The sequence below is a fragment of the Schistocerca nitens genome, chromosome 12, assembly GCF_023898315.1.
Source record: "Schistocerca nitens isolate TAMUIC-IGC-003100 chromosome 12, iqSchNite1.1, whole genome shotgun sequence".
Taxonomy (NCBI): domain Eukaryota; kingdom Metazoa; phylum Arthropoda; class Insecta; order Orthoptera; family Acrididae; genus Schistocerca; species Schistocerca nitens.
In genome coordinates this window covers 109,662,417-109,689,561 of record NC_064625.1, presented here as the reverse complement: position 1 = coordinate 109,689,561, position 27,145 = coordinate 109,662,417, and the positions used below count along the sequence as shown (strand labels likewise).

General features: G+C 43.5%; 1 protein-coding gene across 1 annotated transcript; it reads left to right on the top strand.

The window, feature by feature from the left end:
- The first annotated feature begins 316 nt into the window (after positions 1-316).
- On the top strand, positions 317-22,393 carry LOC126215262 (NEDD8-activating enzyme E1 catalytic subunit). The gene is made up of 5 exons (XM_049941943.1): positions 317-1,063; positions 1,871-2,014; positions 3,689-3,910; positions 17,556-17,756; positions 21,983-22,393. Exons 1-5 carry the CDS (start codon positions 377-379, stop codon positions 22,067-22,069), a joined length of 1,341 nt encoding a protein of 446 aa, XP_049797900.1. The 5' UTR covers positions 317-376; the 3' UTR covers positions 22,070-22,393.
- Positions 22,394-27,145: the final 4,752 nt, after the last annotated feature.

Here is a 27,145-nt window from a genome sequence, read left to right as displayed (position 1 = left end):
ACTAGCTGAAGCCATTAAATCAGTGGTTATCAGCATATGGTCTATGTTAATCAGCATAGAGTAGATTTTTTACTGTTGTTTGGTTGTCAGTACACTTTTCACCATTCAATTCGCCACTTTTCCTGCTGCTACGTCACATCAAACTCCGAAAGTTTTATTTATTTCAAATTAATTATTAAAATAGGAAATTAACATTCCCAGAAACTTTCATATTATCTTACTGAAAACCACTTCATAGCCATTTAGTGAGCGATTCTGACACGAAAATAATACAATCAAAGATAAGTTATACGTCATTGACAGTGTATCACATCTCTGCCCGCTGTGTGGTTATGGAGGTGTAATTGTTTGGGCCGTCAACTTCATATATTTAATAATGAGTGGTGGTGACGGAGACGGGATGCAGCGTAGATGGAGTCATTTGAGAAAAGTGCTGGAGAGGTCGGGGCCTTTTTGTCACCCCGATTTCGAACCGTCATCGGAAACATTAAATTTTTTAATGAGTACATGCAAGATATTGGTTATAGGTGCCGGCGGATTAGGTTGTGAATTACTGAAAGACTTGGCTCTTATGGGATTTAAAGACATACACGTAATAGATATGGACACAATTGAACTTTCTAACCTGAACAGACAGTTTCTATTCCGAAGAAAAGATATAGGAAAATCGAAGGCAGAAGTTGCTGCAGACTTCATAAACAACCGTATCCCCGGTTGTCGTGTGACGCCACATTTTTGTAAGATTCAAGATTTCGACGAATCGTTTTATAGATCCTTTCACTTAGTTGTCTGTGGCCTCGATTCAATAGTCGCCCGTCGGTGGATAAATGGTATGTTGATATCATTGCTTCAGTATGAGGACGGGGAGTTAGATCGAACATCAATTGTGCCAATGGTTGACGGTGGCACAGAAGGCTTTAAGGGCAATGCTAGAGTGATATTACCCGGTGTCACCGCTTGCATCGAATGCACTCTGGATCTCTTTCCCCCACAAGTGACATACCCACTTTGTACAATTGCAAACACACCGCGTCTGCCAGAGCATTGTATTGAATATGTGAAGGTAAGTGAGTATTGTACGTGACATTTAACGCAAATAAAAGGAATTTTTATTTTAATATTGTGGTTCTATTGTGTAACTCCATCCCAAAGTAGTATTTTGTACAGTTTTTGCTTGCTTGCAAATTTTTCTTGTCTTTTGTGTAGGCCATAATACATTAAAATGTGGGACTCCTGTCTAGTCCTAATTAAGTTTTCATCAGGAAGCATGCGACTCCCATGTCGTTTCCAAATATGGTAATCTATTTATCCCTTTCAGTACTTGCATTATGCAACTGTGGACTGCATCTTTTCGTTACAAGGAAAGTCGGACATAAAGAAAATTTACAAGAGAGCATTGGAAATTTCCAGTAATAGAAGCTGATGACAATAACCTGCTATAGTGCAGAATTTTATTTTGACCACATATTGGGTGATTAAGAACGTTGTGTATTTACTATGCTACAGATGGAAGAAAACGCATTTTTATTCTCACTATAGAAAACTAAAGTTATAAAATACAGTTTGTTTTCTTCACATAGTTTGTATTTTCTATTGTATGTAACATTTTTGGTATGCAGTTTCACATAAAATTTCGCGTTGATGATAGTATTAATCTTCGGTTATCATTTTTATCTTATGTGTGTAACAATTTTGACTATGCAGCTATGTAAGCATTCACCTTGCTTTCCGGTTTAACCCACAGGAGTCTTCAAAGAGATTTGCTGCTAGAGATAATTGAGATTGTGTAACAAGCATTTTGAATATCTGTTAATTATTTCATAACAAACTATTCTGCTATTATATTTTCTGCTCAGAGTTTCATTTTCAGGTGATCCAGTGGCCACGAGAGTCCCCGTGGTGTGATGTTCCAATTGATGGGGATGACCCAGCGCATATTGGATGGATTTGTGAGAAATCATCAGAGCGTGCTGCACAGTATGGCATAATGGGTGTTACATATCGCCTTGTCCAGGTAATATTCATTGTATTCAATTTTGACACTGTATGGTGTTCATTTCTCTTTCCAATGTAGGCTTTTAAATTGATTTTTGTTCTCCTCTGACTTATGATTGCCTTGGCAACTTCAAAAGCAGTTTAATCTCAGACATAACAGAGAATCTGATCATGTCATGCTCAACAATTCTAATAAAGCTCTTGCAAGCACTCGTCGCACAGCATCCCATTGTTTGTTAAGCTAGTACACTGTTCCTTTGGGTTTCGTCTTGAAAACTCTTGCAGCCTTGCCCAGTAGAGTTTGGTGGTGCACCCAATGGTCATGGGTAGGTTTGGGGGAGGGGAGGGGTAGTGAGCGCTGCGCTGCAAGTTCACCCTAATCATGGACTTTGGCATGCTTGGCAGACTGCAGTGAAGTGTGGCACTGAAACGTAGCATGGATTAGGGTCCTTGTCTTACCTGTCTGGATCACAAGATTGGTATAGATGTAAAGTGAATGGGGGCTAAGAGAGGATTTCCTCTGGGTCATCTCTACTGCAAGTCAGTTGTATCGTGCTTGCTCGGGTCCAAGGTGCTCTGCCTGACTCAGCATGTAATTCTCAAGAAACTTGTACAAATAGCACAATTCCCACAACTTCATAAAACAAATCATAACAAAATTGCTTTACTGGAATTCTAATAGGTGATTAAGTAGAGCAATTTTGGAACCGACAGACCATGTTAAGAAATTGTCTTCCAAGGATTCAAGATTCCTGGCAAGGGATGGGGAATGTGATAGATCAATGGAAAGCAGTTTATGATGACAAATTGACCTGTTGGTCATCTAGAAGTCTAAGTTTAGGATGGTTCCATATATAATGAGCTAGCTATACATACATCTACAAACTGAATTGAGACCAACATTATCTACTGAAATAATGTGTGTCTTCTGAGAAACTGGTGTCTGGGGGAAGAATCCTTTCATGACTTTCCTCTTTTTTTTATTTGGATCATATGCCATTTGGATTCTTCCTCCAGACACCAGTTTCTCAGAACTCCACTGGTGGGAACAAGCACTGCAACATGTCCTTGGTTTTCGCCACCCACTGGGCCTTAATTTACATTAATTCCTTCCATCCCAGCATTTCTTCACAGGGACTACTCCTTTTTTCACTCCATTTGAGTTTTCTACGTCTTTCATTTTTTTTTTTACCGGTCTATTTTTCACCATCCCCTCCCACCCTTGTTACATACAATGCACTTGGTTCCTCACTCTTATTAACTCGTACATGAAGTTTTAGCAGTAATCTCTGTCTTGCATATTACCCTGTCTTCCACATCTAAGCTCCCAGATCTTCAAATTTCATCCGGTGCAGTCCCCAACAATCAGTTTTCCCTTCTCATCCCATCTGGTAAGTCTTCCCTGATCAGGGTTCTGGGTGAATTTTCTGAACTGTATCCCTTTCCCTAAGCCTCTCTAGTTCTTTTCCTTCACCCCTCTTCCTTCTCCTTCAACTCTTCTGACAGAAGGAGCTACTGGCTTTTGTGTGTGTGTTACCCTGCCGCTGCTTGGTGAGTAGATTTTTTTGTCCATCCATTTACATTATATAGTCAATAATTGATTATTTTCGTTGTAATAACTTTTATAGTATGGTCGTCAAAAGTATAACATGAATTTGATGATGCACTAAGGTAAAGTTTTACTTTGTTGCAGGGTGTTGTGAAGAATATAATACCTGCAGTGGCATCTACGAATGCTGTGGTGGCTGCAGCATGTGCCACAGAAGCCTTCAAGCTGGCTACGAGCTGTTGTGTTCCCATGGACAACTACATGGTGTTTAACGATGCCGATGGCATTTACACGTATACGTATGAGGCGGAGAAGAAAGAAGATTGCCTCGCTTGTAGTCAAGTGCCCAGAGTTATTGATATTGAGGTGAGTGGGGGGGGGGGGGGGGAGAGCTGTATTTTTCTTGGCGTAGTAATTGTACTCCTTTCCTACTTTACTGCTAGTTTCTTTGTCTTTGAGGTAACAAAAATTCAGATTTAACTTCGATGTAAGTAATTTAGAAGTAAAGGACCACTCGCTGAATAGCAGAATTGTTGATTCGTCAACAGATGCACACACAAAAAAGAAAGAAAACTATTCTAGCTTTCAGAATAAATCTGTCGAGCTACAGCACAAAAAATTGTTCTGGGTGAATACACAATACAGAGATCGTATTTTGGTAGGTGGACTAGGGTGGGGTAAGAGTTGTCATGGATGGTGTGGGGACAATAGGTTAGTGAAGATTGAGGTCAGAAGGGTTACAGGTGTGAAGGATGTATTCCGAGGATAACTCATATATGTGTAGTTCAGAAAAGCTGGAGACACATGGGAGGTTCCTGATGGTCCGGTTTGTGAAGCAGCATGATGTGGTGAGCTGCATGTGGCCAACTTTGTTCTTGGCCGCAGTGTGATGGTGACCTCTGATGGACAGCCGGTTGTCTGTCATACCGACATGAAAAACTGTGCAGTGGTTGCAGCATAGTTGGCATATGGTGTGGCTGCTTTCACAGGTGGCCTGGCCTCTAATGGGATTGGATAATCCTGTAACAAGACTGGAGTAGGAAGTGCTAGGTGGGTGGCTGGGATAGGTCTTGCACAGTGATACGACCCCTGTGGTAAGGGGTTGAGGGTGGCATAGGGGTGGACCAGGATGTTATTTAGGTTGATGGGTAGTGGAATACCACTCAAGGAAGGGTGGGAAGGATCATGATCAGGATGTCCCTCATTTCTCAGCACAATGATAGTCTAAAAGGTTCAGTTACCCAAGTCTGGTGTGATACTGAGTGACCTGGAGGTACTCCTTTCCAGCTGATTCTTGGAGGTTGTGGAGAGATATGGGGTGTGAGGATATGGCATGGGAAATCTTCTTGTTGACTAGGTTTGGAATGTAGTGGCTGGCTGGGAAGGCCTTTTGTGAGACCTTCAGCATACTGGGTAGGCAAGTTGTCGTCACTGATAGATTAGCTGTCCATGGGTGGCCAGGCTATATGAGTGATACTCTTTTAGTGGTCACAGGCTGGGTTTCCAAACTGTTACATTATGCTCTTCACTTTTTCTAAACTGAAACTTAGCCTGTGCCACAGGTCGCCTAGGAAAAATTGTACATACAGGTAGGTTAAGTTTTGTTACAAGGGCAATCCCAAAAGTAAGGTCTCCTATATTTTTAGCTATACAAACAGTAGTTTATTTTCTATAAGAGTTGCAGCACTGTAAGGGTTGAAGAACACTTTATCTTTCTGCAAAATTCCTATTTCAGTCGATGCGTCTTTTGTAAACACTGTGGCAGTTTTTACAATTCTCATGTATTACCAGATCGCTGTCATACCCTGCAGGATGTTTTAGACCTCATCTTTTATTGGTGCACAACCTCCATCCAGATAATGTTCATTCCTTACAGCATTCTGTCAACAGTTGCAGTTATTTATAAGGTGAAAAATTTCGAACCCTTACAGGTTCATTTTCAAGCCTGGCTCAATGAGGCAACAAAACAGTGCACAGTTGTCAGTGAACAGTGAATACAAAAATGGTATTACAATAAAAAGTGCAAATGCAACAAATTGATTATTGGAATACAAACATACCAGCAATGACAGTGCCTGATCTTAATAATAAACATTGCGTGGAAACCCATGCTCTATAAATGCTGGCAGAATGAATGCCACAATCCACAGTGCCTGTTACAAAGTCAAAATTAAACCAGAGGTTAACATAGCAAACAGCACCCGGAAACTTACAATGGTGATAGCATCACGCCTCATGTAAAAGCGCATTCCCCCAGCCAGTAGGTGTGTCGCATTTTAAAATGGGGTTGCGTCTAAACACCTTTATTAAACCTGACATTAGTACAGTGAATCACAACAACAAATGTACAGGTACTACACAGCTACTAGAGTGACATATACCCTTCACATATTTGAATACAAGGCAAGCATTTCGTGTTAAAGTGTACATCCAATAGACACACCAAATTAAAATAGGGGCATCACAGTGCCTTTATTAACCAGTCACATGTAATACAAAATACAATGAAACAAATCTTATTTCTTGCTCGATTACAAATTTTACATTGTACATATAGGTGGTTGTCTTCCAAATGCCTACATACATATAGTTTACATACATAAAACATTTAAAAACAATACAATCGTTTGACTAAAACGTTTGGTGAAAGACAGTTATGCAGCTCTACTAAAACAATGTCTCATAGCACCGAATCATTACTGCATCACGTCATGTGCGACCACCTTGAAATCGCGTTGTACTGTACACACAGGGCCATCTGTTCATGCAAGTCCTGTTTTGAATTGCAGAGGATGAGTACTGAAATATGGATACTTAAGCATTTTACATAATTGGGTTGCATTGTTTGGGGGAAGAGACCAAACAGTGATGTCATCAGTCTCATCGGAATAGGGAAGGACGGGGAAGGAAGTCGGCCGTGCCCTTTCAAAGGAACCATCCTGGCATTTGCCTGGAGTTTAGGGAGTTCACGGAAAACCTAAATCAGGATGGCCGGACGCGGGATTGAGCTGTTGTCCTCCCAAATGCGAGTTCAGTGTGCTAACCACTACACCACCTCACTCGGTCTTTTACGTAATTCCACGTCCCCCCCCCCCCCCCCTGCGGGTCCGGGGTAAGAATAGGCCCGAGGTATTCCTGCCTGTCGTAAGAGGCGACTAAAAGGAGTTTCAACCGTTTCGGCCTTCCATGTGATGGTCCCCCTTGGGGTTTGACCTCCATTTTTCAAAATTCTACAGAAGTACGAGCCTTTTGCGGAAGGACACCTTACGTGGTGTACCACTGGTCCTAAGTGCACTAAGACCTTGGCACTCAGCATTGCACCGGTGTTGTAACCATACCCACTATTCCTCAAATTGGGCCTAAACGCCTGATGGGTTGTCCAAGTTACGCCCATAGTGCATCTCCATCTGCACCAGTGATCACGATGGACTTTCCATGGCACCAGAAATCCAGCACGGTAGCCAGCCCGTTGTGGTGGGGTCGTCATGTACCCTCTAGGTTGTAGCCCCCTGACAACACAGGGATCGTACTGCCGATACCTGAGCTGCACCGTCCCCACGTCGGCCAAGGAGTAGATGCCCGTTTCCTTGGGGCATCAGGACTCCCGGCAATGGTCATCCTGCCAGGTGGCCCTTGCTGCGGCTGGGTGGCACCCGTGGGGAGAGCCCCTGCTCGGAGTGGGTGGTATCGGGGCGGACGTTTCGCAGATGAAACGTCAACACGTATCAGGTCGCTCTGCGGCCGAGTCTTTCAAAAGAAAAGGTACCGTTTCTAGTTCTGGTTCTCCTGCCCTTTCCCCCTTGGCCACTCCATGGGAGGAGGGACAGGCCCGCCGGCTTGGGGCGAAGTACTTCCCCCGCTATTTGGTCTGTTCTCGAACTGATGGGGGGACATTCGCCACCTCCAAGCCCATGTTCTTTGTTCAGCACATTGAGGACATCTTCGGGGAAATCGAGGCTCTCAGCAAGATGCGTTCAGGGTCCGTTCTTATCAAGACCACCTTCGCCACACAGTCGGCGGCGCTCCAGGCGTACGACTGCCTAGCGGACATCCCACTATCCATTGTCCCACATCTGGCACTAAATAGAACACAGGGGGTTATTTTTCATCGTGACCTCCTGCTACAATCTGATGAGGAACTCAGGGCCAACCTGGAGCGCCAAGGCGTGCATTTCGTCTGGTGAGTCCAGCGCGGCCCCAAAGACCGTCGCATCGACACCGGGGCCTTTATCCTCGCCTTCGAGGGGGACGTTCTCCCGGAGAAGGTAAAGGTGATGTGCTACCGGTGTGACGTGCGACCTTACGTCCCGCCTCCTATGCGCTGTTTTAGGTGTTTGCGCTTTGGGCACATGTCGTCACGGTGTGAGGCTGAGCCCCTTTGTGGCGATTGTGGACGTCCTCTTCGTGAGGAACATACATGCACCCCACCACCTCGATGCATTAATTGTCCTGGCGTCCACTCTCCTAGATCCTCAGACTGCCCCGCATATCAGAAGGAGAAGAAGATACAAGAAATCAAAACTTTGGATCGGCTCTCTTATTCTGAGGCCAGGAAGAAGTATGACCGCCTCCATCCCATGCCATTGACCACTTCGTTTGCCTCAGTTGTGTCCACTCCTTCCGCGGTATCCTCACCACTATCCTGTCCCCCCTCCGCCTCCTCCGCCCATCAGGGGGCTCTGCCTCCGCCTCCCAAATCCCTCCCTTCCAAATCCTCCTCCACCGTGGCCCCCACCCCCTCTGCCCCAGGGGCCACCCTTCCTCCTCCTCCTGCCCCCACGCCACCTGAGAAGCGATCCTCTTCTCAGGCGTCTATCGGGGAAACGTTCCGGACCCCAGCTTCCGAGGTCCGGCGTTCAAAAACGGACCCCGTGCATGAGGACCTTCTTCGGGTCCAGCCCACCATCCCTGTGCCTCCTCGGACTTCCAAGAAGGCCTCCAAGAAGAAGTCTCTATCCCCCTCTCCACCCCGGCGTGTTTCGTCTGACGCTCCATCCGTGAGTCGCTGCTCCCGGCCGTCCTCAGTTTCGCCGGGACGCTCTGCTGCCAGGCACTCAGCTGGCCTTTCGTCGGCAAACGAAGCTGCCCCTCCTACACAACCACGGACAGCGCCCGCAGCTGGCGACGAGTCGATGGAACCGGATCCGCCTCCCGTCGGTTGTAGCGTTGTTCCCTCGCAACCTGGCCCTCCGCGGCCGTCGAGGTGACCAGCTCTTCCCCCGTCTCGTTCCCCCAACTTTTTGACTAGCGATGGCGTTGTTTCATTGGAACATAAGAGGTATTCGATCTAATCGGGAGGAATTACAACTGCTCCTCCGCCTGCACTGTCCGCTCGTCCTTGGTCTCCAGGAAACCAAGTTGCGCCCGACTGACCGTATTGCCTTTACCCACTATACCTCAGAGCGGTATGACCTCACCCCTGTGGACGGTGTCCCGGCTCATGGTGGGGTCATGTTGCTCGTTCGGGACGATGTCTATTACCATCCCATCCCATTGACCACCCCACTCCAAGCAATAGCTGTCCGCATTACTCTTTCTGCTTTTACTTTTTCAGTTTGTACCATCTACACTCCACCGTCATCTGCTGTTAGTCGGGCTGACATGATGCACCTGATCGTTCAGCTTCCCCCGCCGTTTTTATTGTTGGGCGATTTCAATGCCCTTTGGGGCTCTCCTGCATCCTGTCAAAGAGGCTCACTCTTGGCGGATGTCTTCAACCATCTCAATCTTGTCTGCCTCAATACTGGCGCCCCGACTTTCCTCTCGGACTCTACTCATACCTACTCCCACTTGGACCTCTCGATCTGTTCTACCACTCTTGCCCATCGGTTCGAGTGGTATGTCCTTTCTGACACCTATTCGAGCGACCACTTCCCCTTGTGTCGTTCGTCTCCTGCACCACACCCCATCCCCACGTCCTTCGAGCTGGAACATACTGAAAGCTGACTGGGGACTTTACTCCTCCCTGGCGACCTTTCCGGACCACGATTTTCCCAGTTGTGACAGTCAGGTCGAATACCTCACGGCTGTTATCATCAATGCTGCCGAACGTTCCATTCCTCGTACTACTTCTTTACGTCGCGTTTCCGTCCCCTGGTGGAACGAGGCTTGTAGAGACGCTATCCGTGCTCGACGACGTGCTTTACGCACCTTTCGCCGCCATCCGACGTTGGCGAATTGTATTGAATACAAACGACTCCGAGCGCAATGCCGTAGAGTCATCAAAGACAGCAAAAAAGCTTGTTGGGCCTCTTTCACCAGCTCCTTTAACAGTTTTACTCCCTCTTCCGTCGTTTGGGGTAGCCTGCGCCGGCTGTCGGGCATTAAGGCCCACTCCTCGGTACCTGGCCTGCCCTCAGGTAATGAGGTCCTTGTTGATCCTGTGGATGTCTCCAACGCCTTTGGCCGCTTTTTCGCGGAGGTTTCAAGCTCCGCCCAGTACCATCCTGCCTTCCTTCCCAGGAAAGAGGCAGAAGAGGCTCGGCGACCTTCCTTCCACTCGCTGAATCTGGAAACTTATAATGCCCCCTTTACTATGCGGGAACTCGAACGTGCGCTTGCACTGTCCCGGTCCTCTGCTCCGGGGCCAGATGCCATTCACGTTCAGATGCTGGCACACCTTTCTCCGGCGGGCAAAAGCTTCCTTCTTCGTACCTACAATCGCGTCTGGACCGAAGGTAAAGTCCCCATGCGTTGGCGTGACGCCGTTGTTGTTCCTATACCCAAACCCGGGAAGGATAGACACCTTCCTTCTAGTTACCGCCCCATTTCTCTTACGAGCTGTCTCTGTAAGGTGATGGAGCGCATGGTTAATGCTCGGTTAGTCTGGATTCTTGAATCTCGACGGCTACTTACTAATGTCCAATGCGGCTTTCGTCGCCGCCGCTCCGCTGTTGACCACCTTGTGACCTTGTCGACATTCATCATGAACAACTTTTTGCGGAGGCGCCAAGCGGTAGCCATGTTCTTCGACTTGGAGAAGGCTTATGATACCTGTTGGAGAGGAGGTATCCTCCGCACTATCCACAGGTGGGGCCTACGCGGTCGCCTGCCCCTTTTTATTGATTCCTTTTTAACGGATCGAAAGTTTAGGGTACGTGTGGGTTCCGTATTGTCCGACGTCTTCCTCCAGGAGAACGGAGTGCCTCAGGGCTCCGTCTTGAGCGTAGCCCTTTTTGCCATCGCGATCAATCCAATTATGGATTGTATTCCACCTAATGTCTCAGGCTCTCTCTTTGTCAATGACTTCGCGATCTACTGCAGTGCCCAGAGAACATGCCTCCTGGAGCGCTGCCTTCAGCGTTGTCTAGACAGCCTCTACTCATGGAGCGTGGCAAATGGCTTCCGGTTCTCTGAAGAGAAGACGGTTTGTATCAACTTTTGGCGATATAAAGCGTTCCTTCCGCCATCCTTACATCTCGGTCCCGTTGTTCTCCCATTCGTGGACACAACTAAGTTTCTAGGGCTCACGTTGGACAGGAAACTGTGTTGGTCTCCACATGTCTCTTATTTGGTGGCCCGTTGTACACGTTCCCTTGATGTCCTCAGAGTTCTTAGCGGTTCATCTTGGGGAGCGGATCGCACTGTCCTGCTTCGCTTGTATCGGTCCATAGTCCGATCGAAGCTGGATTATGGGAGCTTCGTCCGCTCGGCCATCCCTCTTACGCCGGCTCGACTCCATCCACCATCGGGGGATATGTCTTGCGACCGGAGCCTTCTACACTAGTCCTGTCGAGAGTCTTTATGCTGAAGCTGCCGAGTTACCATTGGCCTACCGGCGCGACGTACTGCTGTGTCGGTATGCCTGCCGGCTGTTGTCTATGCCCGACCACCCCTCTTACAAGTCCTTCTTCGCCGATTCTCTCGACCGTCAGTACGGGTTGTATGTGTCTGCCCTGCTGCCCCCCGGAGTCCGCTTCCGTCGCCTGCTTCGACAATTGGATTTTGCCCTCCCTACCACCTTCAGAGAGGGTGAGAGCCCGACACCACCTTGGCTCCAGGCTCCGGTTCATATTTATCTCGACCTCAGCTCACTCCCGAAGGAGGGTACTCCGGCTGCAGTGTATTGCTCACGGTTTGTCGAACTTCGTGCTCGACTTGCCGGTCACACCTTTATTTACACCGATGGCTCCAAAACTGACGATGGTGTCTGCTGTGCCTTTGTCGTCGGGGCCGCCACCTTTAAATACCGGCTCCTCGACCAATGTTCCAGCTTTACGGCCGAGCTTTTTGCTCTCCATCAGGCCGTTCAGTATGCCCGCCGCCACCGCCATTCATCGTATGTACTCTGCTCTGACTCACTCAGGGCTCTTCGGAGCCTTGCAGCTCCCTATCCGGTCCATCCCTTGGTTCAACGGATACAGCAGTCCCTCCATTCTTTCGCTGATAATGGTGGTTCTGTCAGCTTTCTGTGGGTTCCCGGACATGTGGGAGTGCCTGGGAATGAGGCTGCGGATGCTGCAGCCAAGGCTGCAGTCCTCCTGCCTCGGCCAGCCTCCCATTGTGTCCCGTCATCTGACGTTCGTGGGGATGTATGTAAGAGGCTTGTGTCGTTGTGGTGGGATGCTTGGTCATCCCTCCAAGGAAACAAGCTCCGGGCAGTAAAACCGCTCCCAACTGCTTGGACAACATCCTCCCGACCATCTCGGCGCGAGGAGGTCCTTCTGACCAGGTTGCGGATTGGGCATTGCCGGTTTAGCCACCGCTACCTGCTCTCCGGTAACCCAGCCCCGCAGTGCCCTTGTGGTCAGGCATTAACAGTGCGCCATGTTTTATTGTCGTGTCCCCGTTTTAGTCAATTTCGTGTTGTCCTGTCCGTGCCATCTACTTTACCGGATGTTTTAGCTGATGACGCTCGAGCAGCTGCTCGTATTCTGCGTTTTATAACTTTAACTGGCTTGTCCATAGACATTTAACCTTTTTACTTATTTAATCTGCGTATTTGTCAGGTCCTTCTGGTGTCCCCCCATCCCCTTGAGTTTTACCAGATTCCATGTGCTCTCACAACAGTAACTGGGTGCAAATGACCTCAGCAGTTGAGTGCCCAAAAAAAAAAAAAAAAAAAAAACGTAATTCCACGCAATTTTGCGTCACTGGTCATGCATGCTGCATGAACAGCCTCTTACATACAGTGTCTCTATCATCACACCACCTATGAACTGACATAATTTACTTTTAGTGACTTCTGTTTTTGTGATTTCTTGAGCTGCTTCATACCATGCACATTGACAAGATCACTGTAATGTAAGCACTGCACGTCCTACTCGTGTATGTACCAACATGTGGACATTTTTTTACCTCACAGCGAATAAACAGCAAAGTACTGTGCGCTGTATGACGCATAGCACAGTGTTTCGCTTGAGAGTGCTTTTTAGTGGATATTGTATCATTTGTAATCTGTAATTAGAGACGCGTATTGAGCCAGTAAACTTGTTGTTGGATCAGGATGTTTAAATGTGAAACAATGTTTCATAGGAGAGCATTTAAGTGCATCTGTAATTGGGTTGGCATGTCGAGTTTGTAAATTATCTCAGGTTATGATGCGTGTATCTGAAGTGTGGCATGATCATAGTGGCACTATACGGAAAACGTTGTTCGTGCAACATGCGTGACCAGTGATGCAAAATTGTTTGGAATAATGTAAAACGCTTTAGTGTCTGTATTTTAGTACTTGTCCTCTGTAATTCACTACAGAGCTCGCATGAATAGATAGGCACTATGAGTACACGACAAGGCGATTTCAAAGTAGTCGCGCATGACGTGGTGCTGTAACTATTCAGTGCTAGGAGACAATTTTATTAGGATTATTTAACTGTGTTTTACAAAACTTATTAGTCAAACGATTGTATTGTTTTTAAATGTTTTATGTATGTAAACTATATGTATGTAGGCTTTTGGAAGGCAACTGTCTGTATATACAATACAAAAGTTGCAGTTGAGCAAATACTACATGTGACTGGTAAATAAAGGTGCTGCAATGTCCCATATTTTAGTTTGATGTGTCTATTGGCTGTTGGTGCACCCTTGAACATGAAATGCTTGTCTTCTGTTGAACTATGTGACAGGTATACATCACTCTAGTATTTGTATTTGTGTAATACCTGTACATTTTTTGCTGTCATTCACTGTATTGATGTCGGCTTTAATAAAGGTGCTTAGACCCATCCCCATTTTAAAGCACGACTCTCCCATTGGCTGGGGACGCACTTGTACGTGCCATCAAAAGTTTCGTAGTGCTATTGGCTATGTTGACCTCTGGTTTGATTTTGACTTGGTAACAGGCATTGTGGATTGTGGCATTCATCCTGCTAACATTTATAGAGCACGTGTTACCACTCGCATTTGAGATTTTTTTTGTAATACCATTTTGTATTCACTGTTCATGGATAACTACATACTGTAACCTCAATGGACCAGGCCTGAAAATGAACCTATAAGGCAGGCTCATCCAAGAATTGCGCCTGGCGGGCGCGTCCGCGGGCGCAAGGCAGTGTAGTTCGGCGCCCTGTCCGCGACCGTGTGACGCTAGTGTCACCATAGGGGGGGGGGGGGGGGGGAGAGAGAGAGAGAGAGAGAGAGAGAGAGAGAGAGAGAGAGAGAGAGAGAGAGAGAGACTGCACAGCACTGGTCTGCGCTGGACTGTCCCGCGGTCAGATCAAACGTAAACAAAATATTCTATTTTAGAATTAATTTTATGTAAGGGATATAGTGTCTCACTCTTACTGTTAGTAGTTACAACTAAGTATTTTTTGTTATACTTTGTGCTAAAATTTTTGTATCTCTTTTCAGAGTTTAGAAATCGGATCCTTAGTTTGCTGTTTTGTACGTAATAATTTTAACTGATCAAGTTTGAAAACTTACTAAAATAGAATTAACGTTATAAAGCTCTTTAATTCTTACAGTCAACATTGTTAAAGAAGACAATTAACATTTTACATGTTTTTCTTTTTCGAGGAAACGATTTTGTATAGGCTTGGTACAATATTCCGTGAGCCTGCTAACCTCAAAGAATTGGTCAAATTTTTATCGCCAAGGAATGAACGGTTCTTAGTTTTACCAAGCTTTAAAAGAGAGAAAAAGCGCTCACAAATATACATGGAACCAAACATTGATAGAACTTTGGCCGCATGCTTGTGCAAAAGAGGATTCTTCTCTCTTGGAAGACAGCTGTAAAAGTCAACCAAAGTTTTACACATAAGAAAGCGGTCCTTCAGGCGGATATGGCACTGTATGTCAATCAGCTCTAGTTGAGACGTCCTCTGGCCGAAGGGAAAACGGGCGAACAAATATATCTATTGGCTGGTGTTCGGGCGGTCTGCACGGCCAGCTAAGCGGCACGACTTGGCCACTACAGCAACATACGAATTCGCCTGGGGCACTGGCCGCGGGCGATCGCGGGCGCTAGTGCCCCAGGGGCACAGTTTGGATAAGCCTGCTATAAGGTTTCAAAACTAGTCCCCTAATAAATAACTGCAGCTGTTGACAGAACCATTAATAAACGCTATAGGGAATTTAAATAAAGCTGCTGTTCCCTGTCAATGAAAATTTGAAACAAGAAATGTTCGTTGAACTTGGGGAACAGGCAGTAGTCACTCAGTGCCACCTCTGGACTGTACGATGGGCGGGTGATGAAATTCCAACCAAAGTTTTGCAAGAGATCAACAATTTGATGAATGGCGTAAGGGAATTCGTTGTCGTGGAGAATGCTTACACCCTTGTTCAACATTTCTCTTCTCTAGCTCTGAATCGTCCTGAGTTTTTTCAGTGTTTCACAGTGCTGGTCAGTGTTTATTGTTGTCTCAGAAGGCAGAAAGCCAAACAGTGATGGCCCCCTTCTGATCCCAAAACACGGTTGCCACCACTTTACCAGCAGATGGATTGTTCAAATTTTTGAAGCGCAGGTTAAGAGGGATATCGCCACTCGCATGACTGTTGATTTGTCTCAGGTGTTAAATGGAATGCCCAGGTTTAGTCATTTGTGATAGTAGAGTCTAGGAAGTTGTTCTTTTCATCTGCATAACAATGAAGAAATTCACAGAAAGTATCAACCTCTTGCTGTTCATGGTCTTTTGCCAGCGTATGCAGTACCAGTCTTTCATATACCTTGAGATATTGCAGCTTTTCCGTTAAAATAGTGTGGATTGTTTTTCAGGAAACCTCGGGAACGAAAAGGTTGAGAGCTTCTCAAATGATCCTTCAATCCTTATGAAAATTTCCTGAACCTGTGTGACTGCCTCATCGGAAATTGGCAGCCTAGAGCTGCTTTCTTTGTATTGAAGTTTAGTACGATCAGCTGTGAACTCTCTACACCACTTGCAAATATTTTTGAAATTTGTGCACGACTGCCCCTACACATTTTCATGAATTGGCAATGAATTTCAATGGGATTAATGACTTTTTGTTCAAAAATTGAATGACAAGCTGAAACAGAGCATGGCAGAGAGGTGTGTGCATGTTCGTCTGAGAGGGGAAGCACAAATTGCAACACCATTGCCAACAGTTGCATTAACAGTTTCTCTGTATACCTAAAAAATGGATATTTTATTTTGGATTGCCCTTATAATTGCAAATAACCATCTGAAACATGTAGTCAAAAAATCTGTAGAAGTGACTGGGTACAGTTATTTGATATTCATAAGTCTTAGTTATGCCTACTCTTAAATGTTATCATGAAAAAGCTTTTACTGAAGGAGGAAGACCTGCCACTGATATAGTGATTTTCAGTCAAGTTGGCGATAGATTCTTTGTGGTGAACGTCCCCTACAATACTTTAACTTTTGGAGGGACTTTATTTTCACGAGGTCAAAATGTGCTCCAGTGCAAAACTTTAACTTTTTCTGATTGCCTTATGGAGTTTAGAACAGAATGTGAGTTATTACTCTTTGTATTTTGTATGTTTTGTGAATTGTGATGCTGAACTTTTAATTATTTGAGATGATGAGATGTGTATTGTGATCACAAATGGGCTTAATTTATTTGGAGCTGACTGTAGAACGATCCTACTGCCACCAGCATAAATTTTGCATAAGGACCACAAAGAGAAGATAAAAGAAATTAGGGCTTATAAGGAGGCATATAGACAGTCATTTTTCCTTCTCTCGATCTGTGAGTAGAATGGGAAAGAAAATGATTAGTAGCGGTACAGAGTACGCACCATGACACACTGTACAGTGGCTCGCGGATTATGTATGTTGATCCACGTGGAATGTTTTCCTCTATTATATAGATATAGTTTTTGTTAGCCTTGGATGACCACTTAGCTTGGGGATTCTGCTACCATTCTTGTAACACCCTAATGCCCTCAACACAACTTTACTCCCTTTGATAAGGTTATTTTCTATCTTTATTTTAATGAGATATCACAGGACCACTTTCTGTGTATCTGAGACTTACTTTCTTCAATAAATCTTATTCATCACAATTCTGTCTTCTACATCAATTACAGGCATTAGAACACAACCCTTTTATTAATTATTTATTATATATTATTTATTATTTCTGTGTATTTCATTAATTCACATTTCCCGCCACTACATAGGCATCTTTACTGAAGGATTATGGCTACTGGGTATATTGTTTGGAGAAAGTTAGCTGCTGTGCGCGAAAGCAGACATGTGTGACTCAACCCTACAAAGTTATTAAGCTAATCTTTTTAAACAGATCCGTGCATAGCCCAGTTATCTAAAGTACAAGAAACGGCAGGTAAAGTTGCGGTTGCTGTGCTCCTATGGACTGCTTGTTAGAGAAACAGTTTCAACTTCAATTATTTGAAATGAATCAAGTGATAAGGTCTGCTTGTTGGCAATGTTACCTTGCCACATATTTTGGCATCCAGTTGATTGAGGTGAACCTTAACTGTGCCTTCAGCAGCTGTATGAGTCAAGTCCAGTATTGCCACATAACCTGTTGGTAACAGTGCTGGACAGCTGCTTTAGATTCTCTGCAGTGTAGTACATTTGATGCCAACCATTGTGAAACACAGTATCATTTTACTTAATATGTTGTATTTCAGGGTCCAGACATAAAACTGGAAGGCCTCATTACAATACTCCGTGACGACCCAGCCTTACAGATGAAAAATCCTGGCCTGACAGCTATGGTTGACGGGAAGAACCGAACACTGTACATGCCAACTGTCGCCAGCATTGAGGAGAAGACACGAGTTAACCTTACAAAGACACTTGGGGAGCTTGGTTTGGAGAACGGTCATGAGGTGAGTTACACTGTCTCTCATAAATGCAGCTCCTGCTTTCAGCGAAGTAAGGCAAACCTGTCTCAATAAACTATTTTAAGTTTCGTATATCGTATTCTTTAACCCTTTATTTGGCAAATGGTGAAAATAAAAACACAAAATTTTTTTCAGTGCTTATATTTATTTATTATGCTTAAAAAAATACAATTCAGTCAGTTTTAGAAATTTTTGACAAAAATTATGAAAATTATGAGATGTTGCTTATAAGCAGCATTGCCAGCAGTAGACCACATTTATACATATTATAGAAAAAAAGTGTTTGCCAATAACCTCAAGCAAAAGGTTTCCTGTACCTGAATAATTTAATTTATAAACTCATTTATGCATTCCTGCTGTGTAATAGAACTGTTTAATTTTCCCTTCTAGTTCTTCTTGCAATGGAATTTTTGGAAACAGTTCGTCTTTGGAACGAAGCACAATACTAGATTTCATTTTGAACACATGACTGTAGAAAATCCAGATGGGCAATAACGACAATGACCTTTGGGACCGTATACAGGCCAATGCTCCATATCATCAAATCGGACATATTGTGTAACAGTCGGAGCTGTTGGCTTCCTCCTCGTCTTTTGTGGTGGTGTTATGTCTATTGAGGGCCTTCCTACTCTCCTTTTCCCTCAAAACATCAAACCATTGGCAATATCTGTCCTGAATGACTTCAGTGAGGTCTTCTTGTCCAGAGGTTCTTTTCGAAATATCAGCCAGGCATTTACAACACTCAGATTGGTACTCTGTAGAGCTCTATCAGCATACCAGCAAGATCAACTCCTCCCATATGCTTGTTGTACTGATGTACAATACTGGGACAGGGCACTTCAATTCTTCTTTTTTCATTGCTGTCCCATCATTTTACTGTTGAGAGTGATTGGACACCACAAAATGAGCTTGCAAGTGTCACGATTTTATTGTTTTTGAATATCCGCCGTAAGCATGTGTAATATACTAATGGCACATGTCCAAAGTATGGGCAATGTTGCTCACAGGCAACATAAAAGTTTTATACTATTTACGTAATTCAAAACAATATTAGATTGAAATATTTCTGCTGTAAACTCACCTCTGGGTATTTCTTGAAGAAAATCTGCTAAGATTACTGCCAATTTATTGAAATCCACTCTTTCAGAACCAAAATAAGACACCCCTGTTGCTCACATGAAGAGATCTCTGTAACACCACTGCACAAACTGCCATCTCGTGTGGAAAACCTTGAACTATTACAACAACTGGCATTTGCAATGTGTAAAGGAACATTGCCTGGAGGCAACAATGAAAGTAAGACACTGGGAAGTATTTGTTGTCCCATAAGGCCAACATAAATTTGATGTTGCTTGAGAGCAACACTGCCAAATAAAGGGTTAATATTACTAGATTGTTGTTGTCCTTTCTATTAATTGTGGAGAGTGAGTGAGTGAGCGAGCGGGTTTTGTAGCATGTGACAAAAAATTTAAATCTGATATTTATTCAGAAATGCACCTTCAGCTTGGGAGTAGGCAGAAATTAGAGCTATGTAGGCATTCAGCAGTGTGCATGAACAATAGCTGCAGCACAAACTATACCTGTCACTCGTGGAATAAAGTGATTCCTCTACTCCCCAGCCCACTGACAACCTGTGCAATATTTTGTTCCGGTAAAGATATTTAAGATGAGTGATATGTCAAAAAAGGTGTACAAACAAAATTATTCCTAGGACTCAAGTGGCACTTCATTCATTGCACTGACATAAAGAAAACTAATTTGGCATCATCTTTGTGCTAGCATGAAGATCTGTTCACCTTCCCATCATACATTTTAGAGAGAACCAGATTTTACTTATTAAATATGTTCGGTTATTGAATGTGCTGTTTACTGGGAAGTATTTTGCTAGCCTGTAATAAATTGTGAATAAAGTGTTTACAAGCTTCCAGCCACATAAAGTGGTTAAAACATAGAGCATAGCAATCAGTTGTCCTTTCCTTCCAGGTTTTATTAAGAAAATCTAGAGTTCAGCTAGTGCCTAGCCATTATCAATACATTATTTCATAGTATCAATGCATGTTCTAGTACGTCAAGACTTAAGTCTTGAACGAACTGTGACAGAAGTCTGAACAACAGGGGACTGACATACTAGGACATGAATTGATACTATGAAATACTGCATTGATAATGGCTAAGTACAAGCTGAAATGTAGATTTGCTTAATAAAACCTGAAAGAAAAGGATGACTGATTGCTGTGCTCCATTTTGAAAGTGTCATCAGTTGTTGAATGCATCCACATTTCTAATGGAAGGAAACCTGATGAGTACTCTTTGGCAACTGTCATGTGAAATGTTTGCTGGTAGACGGCAGGTACGTCTTGCAAAGCCTAGCTGGATCACTGGATGCAATGCGGCACTTAGCCGCAGGCCACCAACTCTGTTAAAGCTGTTTTTTTTTGTGATCTTTATTTCAATGGCTTCTTTAGTTACACAGTCCCAGAAGCCAAAAGTGAGAGCCATGACAGAGGTATTGTAAAATTTGGTCTGGTGACAGTTTTGTAAAGTGTGCCCTGGTATGTCTTGTGCTAATTTCTGTGTTATTCTCCAGTATGCATTGTTTATCCGACGTAAGATTGGCCACAATGTCTTGTAGAGGCCAGGTGTTCTGAGGCTCCTGGGGCCTACAAGATACCTTGTGAATATGGCCAACCTTTTATTGGATGAATGGTGCGCGTTGTAGAACATAGGAAGGAGCACGAGAGGCTTTACTGCCTATGCTACCCTGAAAAATCTGCTGTGGCTGAAAATGCTCTGAAACAGTCACCAGATCAGATTATGTAACTTCTGTCGCTGCTCTCACTAGACTAGCAGCTTCTGGGATTGTGTAATTAAAGAAGCCATCATAATAAAGGTTACCAACAGCCTGAACAGTGACAGTGGCCGCAGCTCAGCGTGTTGGCACAGTGTGGGTCCAGTGATGGTGGAGTTGAAGGGGGCACATAAAAAACGGAGTGAATGTATCGCCATATATGGCAATGCCGTGAGCACCAGTGACATCACAGCTGCCACCTAGAGTATATAAGGTCATATCTGCATCCCACCAGCAATCATTTCACATGACAAATGACCAAGGAGTATTTGGTTGAAATTCTGAGGTATTTGATACTGCTGGAAGCCCAAGAACATTTTATTAAGTGTTTCTGCCATGAGACTACATTTTTATAGTAAAAATTTGTGGTTACTTCAGCATTTTAACAGGGGCAGTGCATTATGCAGATCTACTTATTAGTGTATCCTGCGCAAGCCTTGTCTCGTCTGTTAACTATTGCAATATATTTCCATTTGAACCTGGTTACTGTAGCTAAGTCTTCGTCTCTCTCTACAATTTCCACCCTCCTCACTTTACTAAATTTGCTATTCCCTAATGTCTTAAGGTGTATTGTATCAACCTATCCCATCTTTTAGTCAAGTTGTGTCATAATTTCCTTTTTCCATGATTAGAATCAAAATCTCTCTCATCAGTTCTTCAATGTACCAACTGAATCTTCAGCTTTCTTCTGTAGCATCATGTTTCAGATGATTCTGTTCTCTTCATTTCTGTACTGCCTTGAAATGCAATACACTAGATAGAAAAGACATCTTAAGACTTACATTTATTGTCAATGTTAACTGTGTTTCTCTTTTTCAGAAAATCTTTGCTGCTTTTGTCAGTCTGTATTGTATAACCTCTACAATTCTCAGTTAATATTCTGCCTAAATAGCAAAACTAATTTACAATTTTTAGTGTCTCATTTCCCAACCTAATTTCCATAGCATCACCTGATTTGATTCATTACCCTCATTTTACTTCTGTCAGTGTTCTCTTTTTGAAATTGAATTCTCTTTCTAAATTTCTCCTTCATTTCCTTTAGTGTTTGCTCAGTATGCAGATTGAATAACACGGGATATAGGACTTACAAAACTACAGGCTGGTTTGTGTAAAAGTCATAGATAACCTATCGATCTCTCTATTTTATCCGTGATAACTACAGAATGTCAAAGATAACATTTCAGTCAATATTGTCAAAAGCTATTTCTAAATTCACAAGTTACAGAGAATCAAAATTGCAAGTATCTTTGTCCTCAGTTCTGTTTAGTGACATGCTGACTTAAAGCAAATTTCTGGTTTGTTGAAGAGAGCTAAGCCTTGTTGTTTGTGTTTTATTATTACAAATAAAATTTACTTGTTCCAGGTAGCAGTAGCTGACTCCACTACACCTGTTACTGTGGTGCTGAGGTTGAGATATAACGGAGCAGATGGAGATGTGGAGATGAAGTAGGCATTTCACTGCCTACCTGTTTTATTTATGAAGTATCAGTGAACCAACTTTGTTATATAGTGCAGAAGCCTTTGTATAAACTAAATTATTCTTGTGAAGGAGACGATGACAGCAGTGCCTGTGTGTATAATTCAGTAGGGAACAGCTGTGGTTGCTGCAGGTCGGCTGTATGTAGCAGAGTGCAATTTTTGTTTTGTTCGTTCCCTTCTGGAAGGAGTTTCTGATAATGTGTCTTGTATTCTTTACTAAATAGAAATTTTGTAATATATGTTACACCTAAAATTTTATAACCAATGAATAATAAAACACTGGAGAACATTGAAATTAAGGTCATTAATGATTTTGCAGATATGTTGAAATGATGGCAGCATATTTTAAAAAATCAGTCAAATGTTTTATGAAATGATTTGTCTAAAAGTAAGAAATGAAGTTGATCAGACACACATACGAGGCACCTGTCTTGCTTTACATTATTTTGAGCATCATTCAAAGGCACATAAAACAATGCTCTAATCTGTTTTTATTTCTCATTTTTAGGCAAATAATTTCATAAAGATCAGGCTGATTTTGTTTCAGTTTTTAAGTTTTGCCCAGAAAGCACAATCTTATTGACACCTCAGTTGCTTTTCTAGTATCTTGTGTGCTCAAAATGTCTTCAATTTAGTACCTGATGTGAAGGAACCCATTTTTAATATGTTATTCTACAAGTAAAACTAAAGAAAAAGTTCATATAAACATAGGTCCGCAAATATTTAGTTATGAAGTTATGGCTAGTAAAAGATTTTGCCTGAAATTTAGCAACTTCGCTAATATGAAGTCATCACAAAACTGTACAAGGTTAAAGTAAAGCATGATTTCCATGTATTTTGTTGTTATTGATCTGGTGAATCTAGTAAAACATGTCCCACACATCTATCTGCAGTAATTTTCCAGAACATCCAGAGAAGCAAGTATGTAATTTCGTAAAATTTTTAATTTATTAACTACTTGGCCCAATTTGTTTTTTTAATTCCAGACAATTGCACATAGTTTTCAACAGAAGTTGTAGGGAATTTAATTTTGGAAAAATGATGGTAATAACGTTAACTGAAACTGTATGAATGTATCAGATAATCTACTTTGATTAATACCATAGCGCTCTTGAATTCATATTAAACCAGAAAAAAACAAAGCTCACTGCTAAGGAAGTTGTACAAAGTTCGTACAGTTTCACAATACATTCACAATAAATGTTCAAAAAGTCTCCAAGTTCAGCTGCATGTGTATGAACAGATTTTGTTGCTTGTCGCGAAGATCAACTGCATCTATGGAAACCAGTCCTCTGCAGGTATACTTGGTATTTCCTTGAAGTATGCTGTCTTCACGGACCCAGACACTGTAGCCAAACATTTTGCTCTGTGTTATGGTCAGGTCTCTGTGTCTGAGAAGTACCAACCTGCCTTTCATGCCCTCAAACAGCAAGCTGAGCAGTTGGACTTACGTCACTACACACCACCTGGAGCCCTATAACACACCAATCAGTGAGTGGTAATTCTTCAGAGCCCTAACCCTTTGCCCTGATACAGCCACAGGACCAGAAGGCATCCATAGCCAAATGCTCAAACAGCTGCCAGCAGATTGTCAGCATCATCTCCTTACCATCTTCAATAGTATCTGGAGCGAGTGTGAGTTCCCATCTCAATGGTGGGAGAGCTCATAGTACCAGTACTGAAACTGGGTGAGCATCCCCTGGAGATGGGTGGCTATCACCCCGTAAATCCCACTAGTGTTTGTTGTAAGGAGCTCAAATTTTTGGTGAGCCGGCGGCTGTGTCGACTTGAGTCTCAGGGCCTTCCTCAGAGGATGGTTATCACAAATGCCATTGTACTGCTGATAATTTGGTTTGCATGGAGTCTGCCATCTGGACAGCTTTTGACCAATGTTGAGACCTTATTCTTGTCTTCTTTGACATACAAAAGACGTATGACATCACGTGGTGACATCACATCCTTGCTACCTTAAATAAGTGTGGTCTCCGGGTCCCACTTCCATTTTTTGTCCAGAACTTCTCATTGCACAGTACTTTCTGTGTCAGAGTTGGTGCTTCCCACAGTACACCCCATATATCCAAGAAATTGGAGCCCCACAGGCCTGTGTATTAAGTGTCCTCTTTCTAGTGGCCATCAACGGTGTAGCAGCAAGTGTGGGATCTTCAGTATCACTCTCCTTGTATGCTTACAATTTTTGTTTCTCTAATATGGGTGTTGTTGAACGCTGACTGCAGGGTGCCATTCGAAAGGTGCTGTCATGGTCCTTCACCCATGGCTTTCAGTTTTACGTTGCCAAGACCCACATTGTGCACTTCTGCCGCTAAATACTGTTAATCTCCAGTCAGAAGTTTCCCTCGACTATCAATTACTCAGTGTGGTGGAGAATTATCACTTTTTTGGACTGGTCTTTGATGCCCAGTTTACATTGCTTCCCATCCTCGTCAACTTAAGCAAAGGTGCTGTCTACAACTTTATATTTTGCTGTCTCAGTAACACCAACTGGGGTGCAGATCTCACTACCCTCCTACAGCTTTACAAAGCCCTGATCCTGTCCCATCTTGATTATGGGAGTCTGGCATATGGTTCAGCATCGCCCTCAGCATACCGTCATTGGACCCGATACACCACTGTTGGGTCCAACTTGCAACATGAGCCTTTTGAATTGGCCGTGTGGACAGCCTACTCATGGAGGCTGGGATCCCCCCCACTATGGAACAGGCACAAACAGCTACAGAATTGTGGTATATATGTTCACTGCTCTTCTGACCATCCAAACTACCGTGTCCATTTTCTTAGTGGGTAGGACCACCTACCACAGTAGAGACCAAGGACTGGAGTCACAATTGTAGTTTGACTACAGTGTCTCTACTCCGAACTCCAACTTCCCCTACTGTTGCATCTTGTCAAAGAGCAATTGTATGCATCCATGGCATGTACCCCAACCTTGGATCTGTCTCGATTTATCCTCTGGACTGGATGATTCAGTTGACCTGGCTGTCCTCAAAGCATTTCCAGGATTGGAAGTGGTGTACATTGACAGCTCAACAGTTACAGATGAACTGGTTTTGGATACATACGTTAAAGATGCAGTGAACAACACTCCTTTCCGAATGGATGCAGTGTCTTCACTGCTGAATTTGTGACCATCAAACACGCCCTTATCCATGTTCATTGTTGCCCCTGGAGATGTTCGGATCACAGGGAATGAACATGCCAACTCTTGGCAAAGTTGGCCACCAAGATGATTTTGGAAATGACTCTATGCCATCAATTGTAGGATGGCTGGAACTCTGAATGATCTGCCTTGGACTCGCCAACCTGAGGGCAGCCAAGGAGACTGTGATTACATGGCAGTCTTCCCTTTGTGCTTCTCGCAGGGAATCCACTGTACTTTGTTGGCTACACATTTGCTACACTTGGCTGACCCACAGCCACATTCTCCAATGTGAGGACCCACTTTACTGCCGATGTGCCTGCATTCTGCTAGACAGCCCAAATTTGGCTGCTTTGTTGGGATATCTTAAAGCTTCCTGACACACCCTTTGGTGCTAGCAGACAAAGTCAATGTGGCTGACCTGGTTTTACATTTCACCCAAGAAGGTGCTTTCTACTTGTCTCTGTGGGAAGGAGCACTTCGGCCTCATTGAGTGCCTGAATGATTGGAGGGGCACTGGTCCCACGGTGGTTCTTGCTCGGCAGTCTGGCCTGGCCCCTGGCCTTCCCGTCTTTTAGTCTCCTTGTTATTTTATGTTTGCCATTTTTAATGTTTTATCTTTCCTAAACTTTTATCGCCTTGACTGTGTTGCTCATTTCCTTGGTGTAACAGGCAGTGAGGTGGTGCTGGTGGAATGCTGAGGGTGCATCTCCCACTGCATCCCTTGATCTGGGGCCCCCAACTGCATTTTGGGCAGAATATTTCACCACCTTATCCCCTCTCACTCCCCTCCTACTTCTCCTTGATTTTCTATCTGTCTTGCTTGCAGTCAGGCTTCCCAGGATTTGTCTTCTGTATCTTTCTTCTTTCAGGGTTGTTCCTGGTTCGATACATATAGGATGAAAGGACTGACGACCTTGCAGCTTGGTCCCTTTAACTCCAACAGTCAACTAACAAACCAGTAAATAAAGTAAAACAATCACATGGGCTCAGTTCTAGTTAAACAAATGAAAGATTCAGCTTTATTGGCTTAGGAACACGCTAGGCAATACTGACCCAACAACTTCTTTCAGAAGATAGGTTAAGGGAAGGCAAACATACATTTATAGCATTTGTAGACTTATAGAAAGCTTTTGACAAAGTTGATTGGAAAACAGTCTTTGAAATTCTGAAGGTAGCAGGGGTAGGATACAGGGAGCAATAGGCTATTTATATCTTCTGCAGTAACCAGACAGCAGTTAACAAAGAGACGAGGGGCATGAAAATTAAGCAGTCGTTGAGAAGGGAGTGCGTCAGAGTTGTAGTGTATCCCTGATGGTTTTCCATCTGTACGTTGAGCAAGCAGTAAAGAAACTCAAGAAAATTTTGGAGTATGAATTAAAGCTCAAGGAGAAGAAATAAAAGCCTTGCGGTTTGCCAATGAAAGTGTAATTCTGTCAGGGACAGCAAAAGACGAGACAAGACAAGAGCAGTTGAATGGAATGGACAGTGTCTTGAAAGGACAATATGAGATGTTCATCAACAAAAGCAAAACAATGGTAATGGGATGCAAATGAATTAAATTAAGTGATGCTGAGGGAATTAGATTAGGAAATGACACTTAAGTAGTACATATGTTTTTCTATTTTGGCAGCAAAATAATTAATCATGACCGAAGTAGAGAGGATATAAAATGTAGACTGTTAATGTCAAGGAAAGCATTTCTGAAGAGAAATTTATTAACAATGAATATAGACTTAAGTGTTTTATGAAGGTATTTATTTGGAGTATAGCCATGTATGGAAGTGAAGTGTGGACAATAAACAGCATAGATAAAAAGAGAATAGAAGCTTTCAAAATACTGTGCTACAGAAGAATGCTGAAGATTAGATGCGTAGATCATGTGGCTAATGG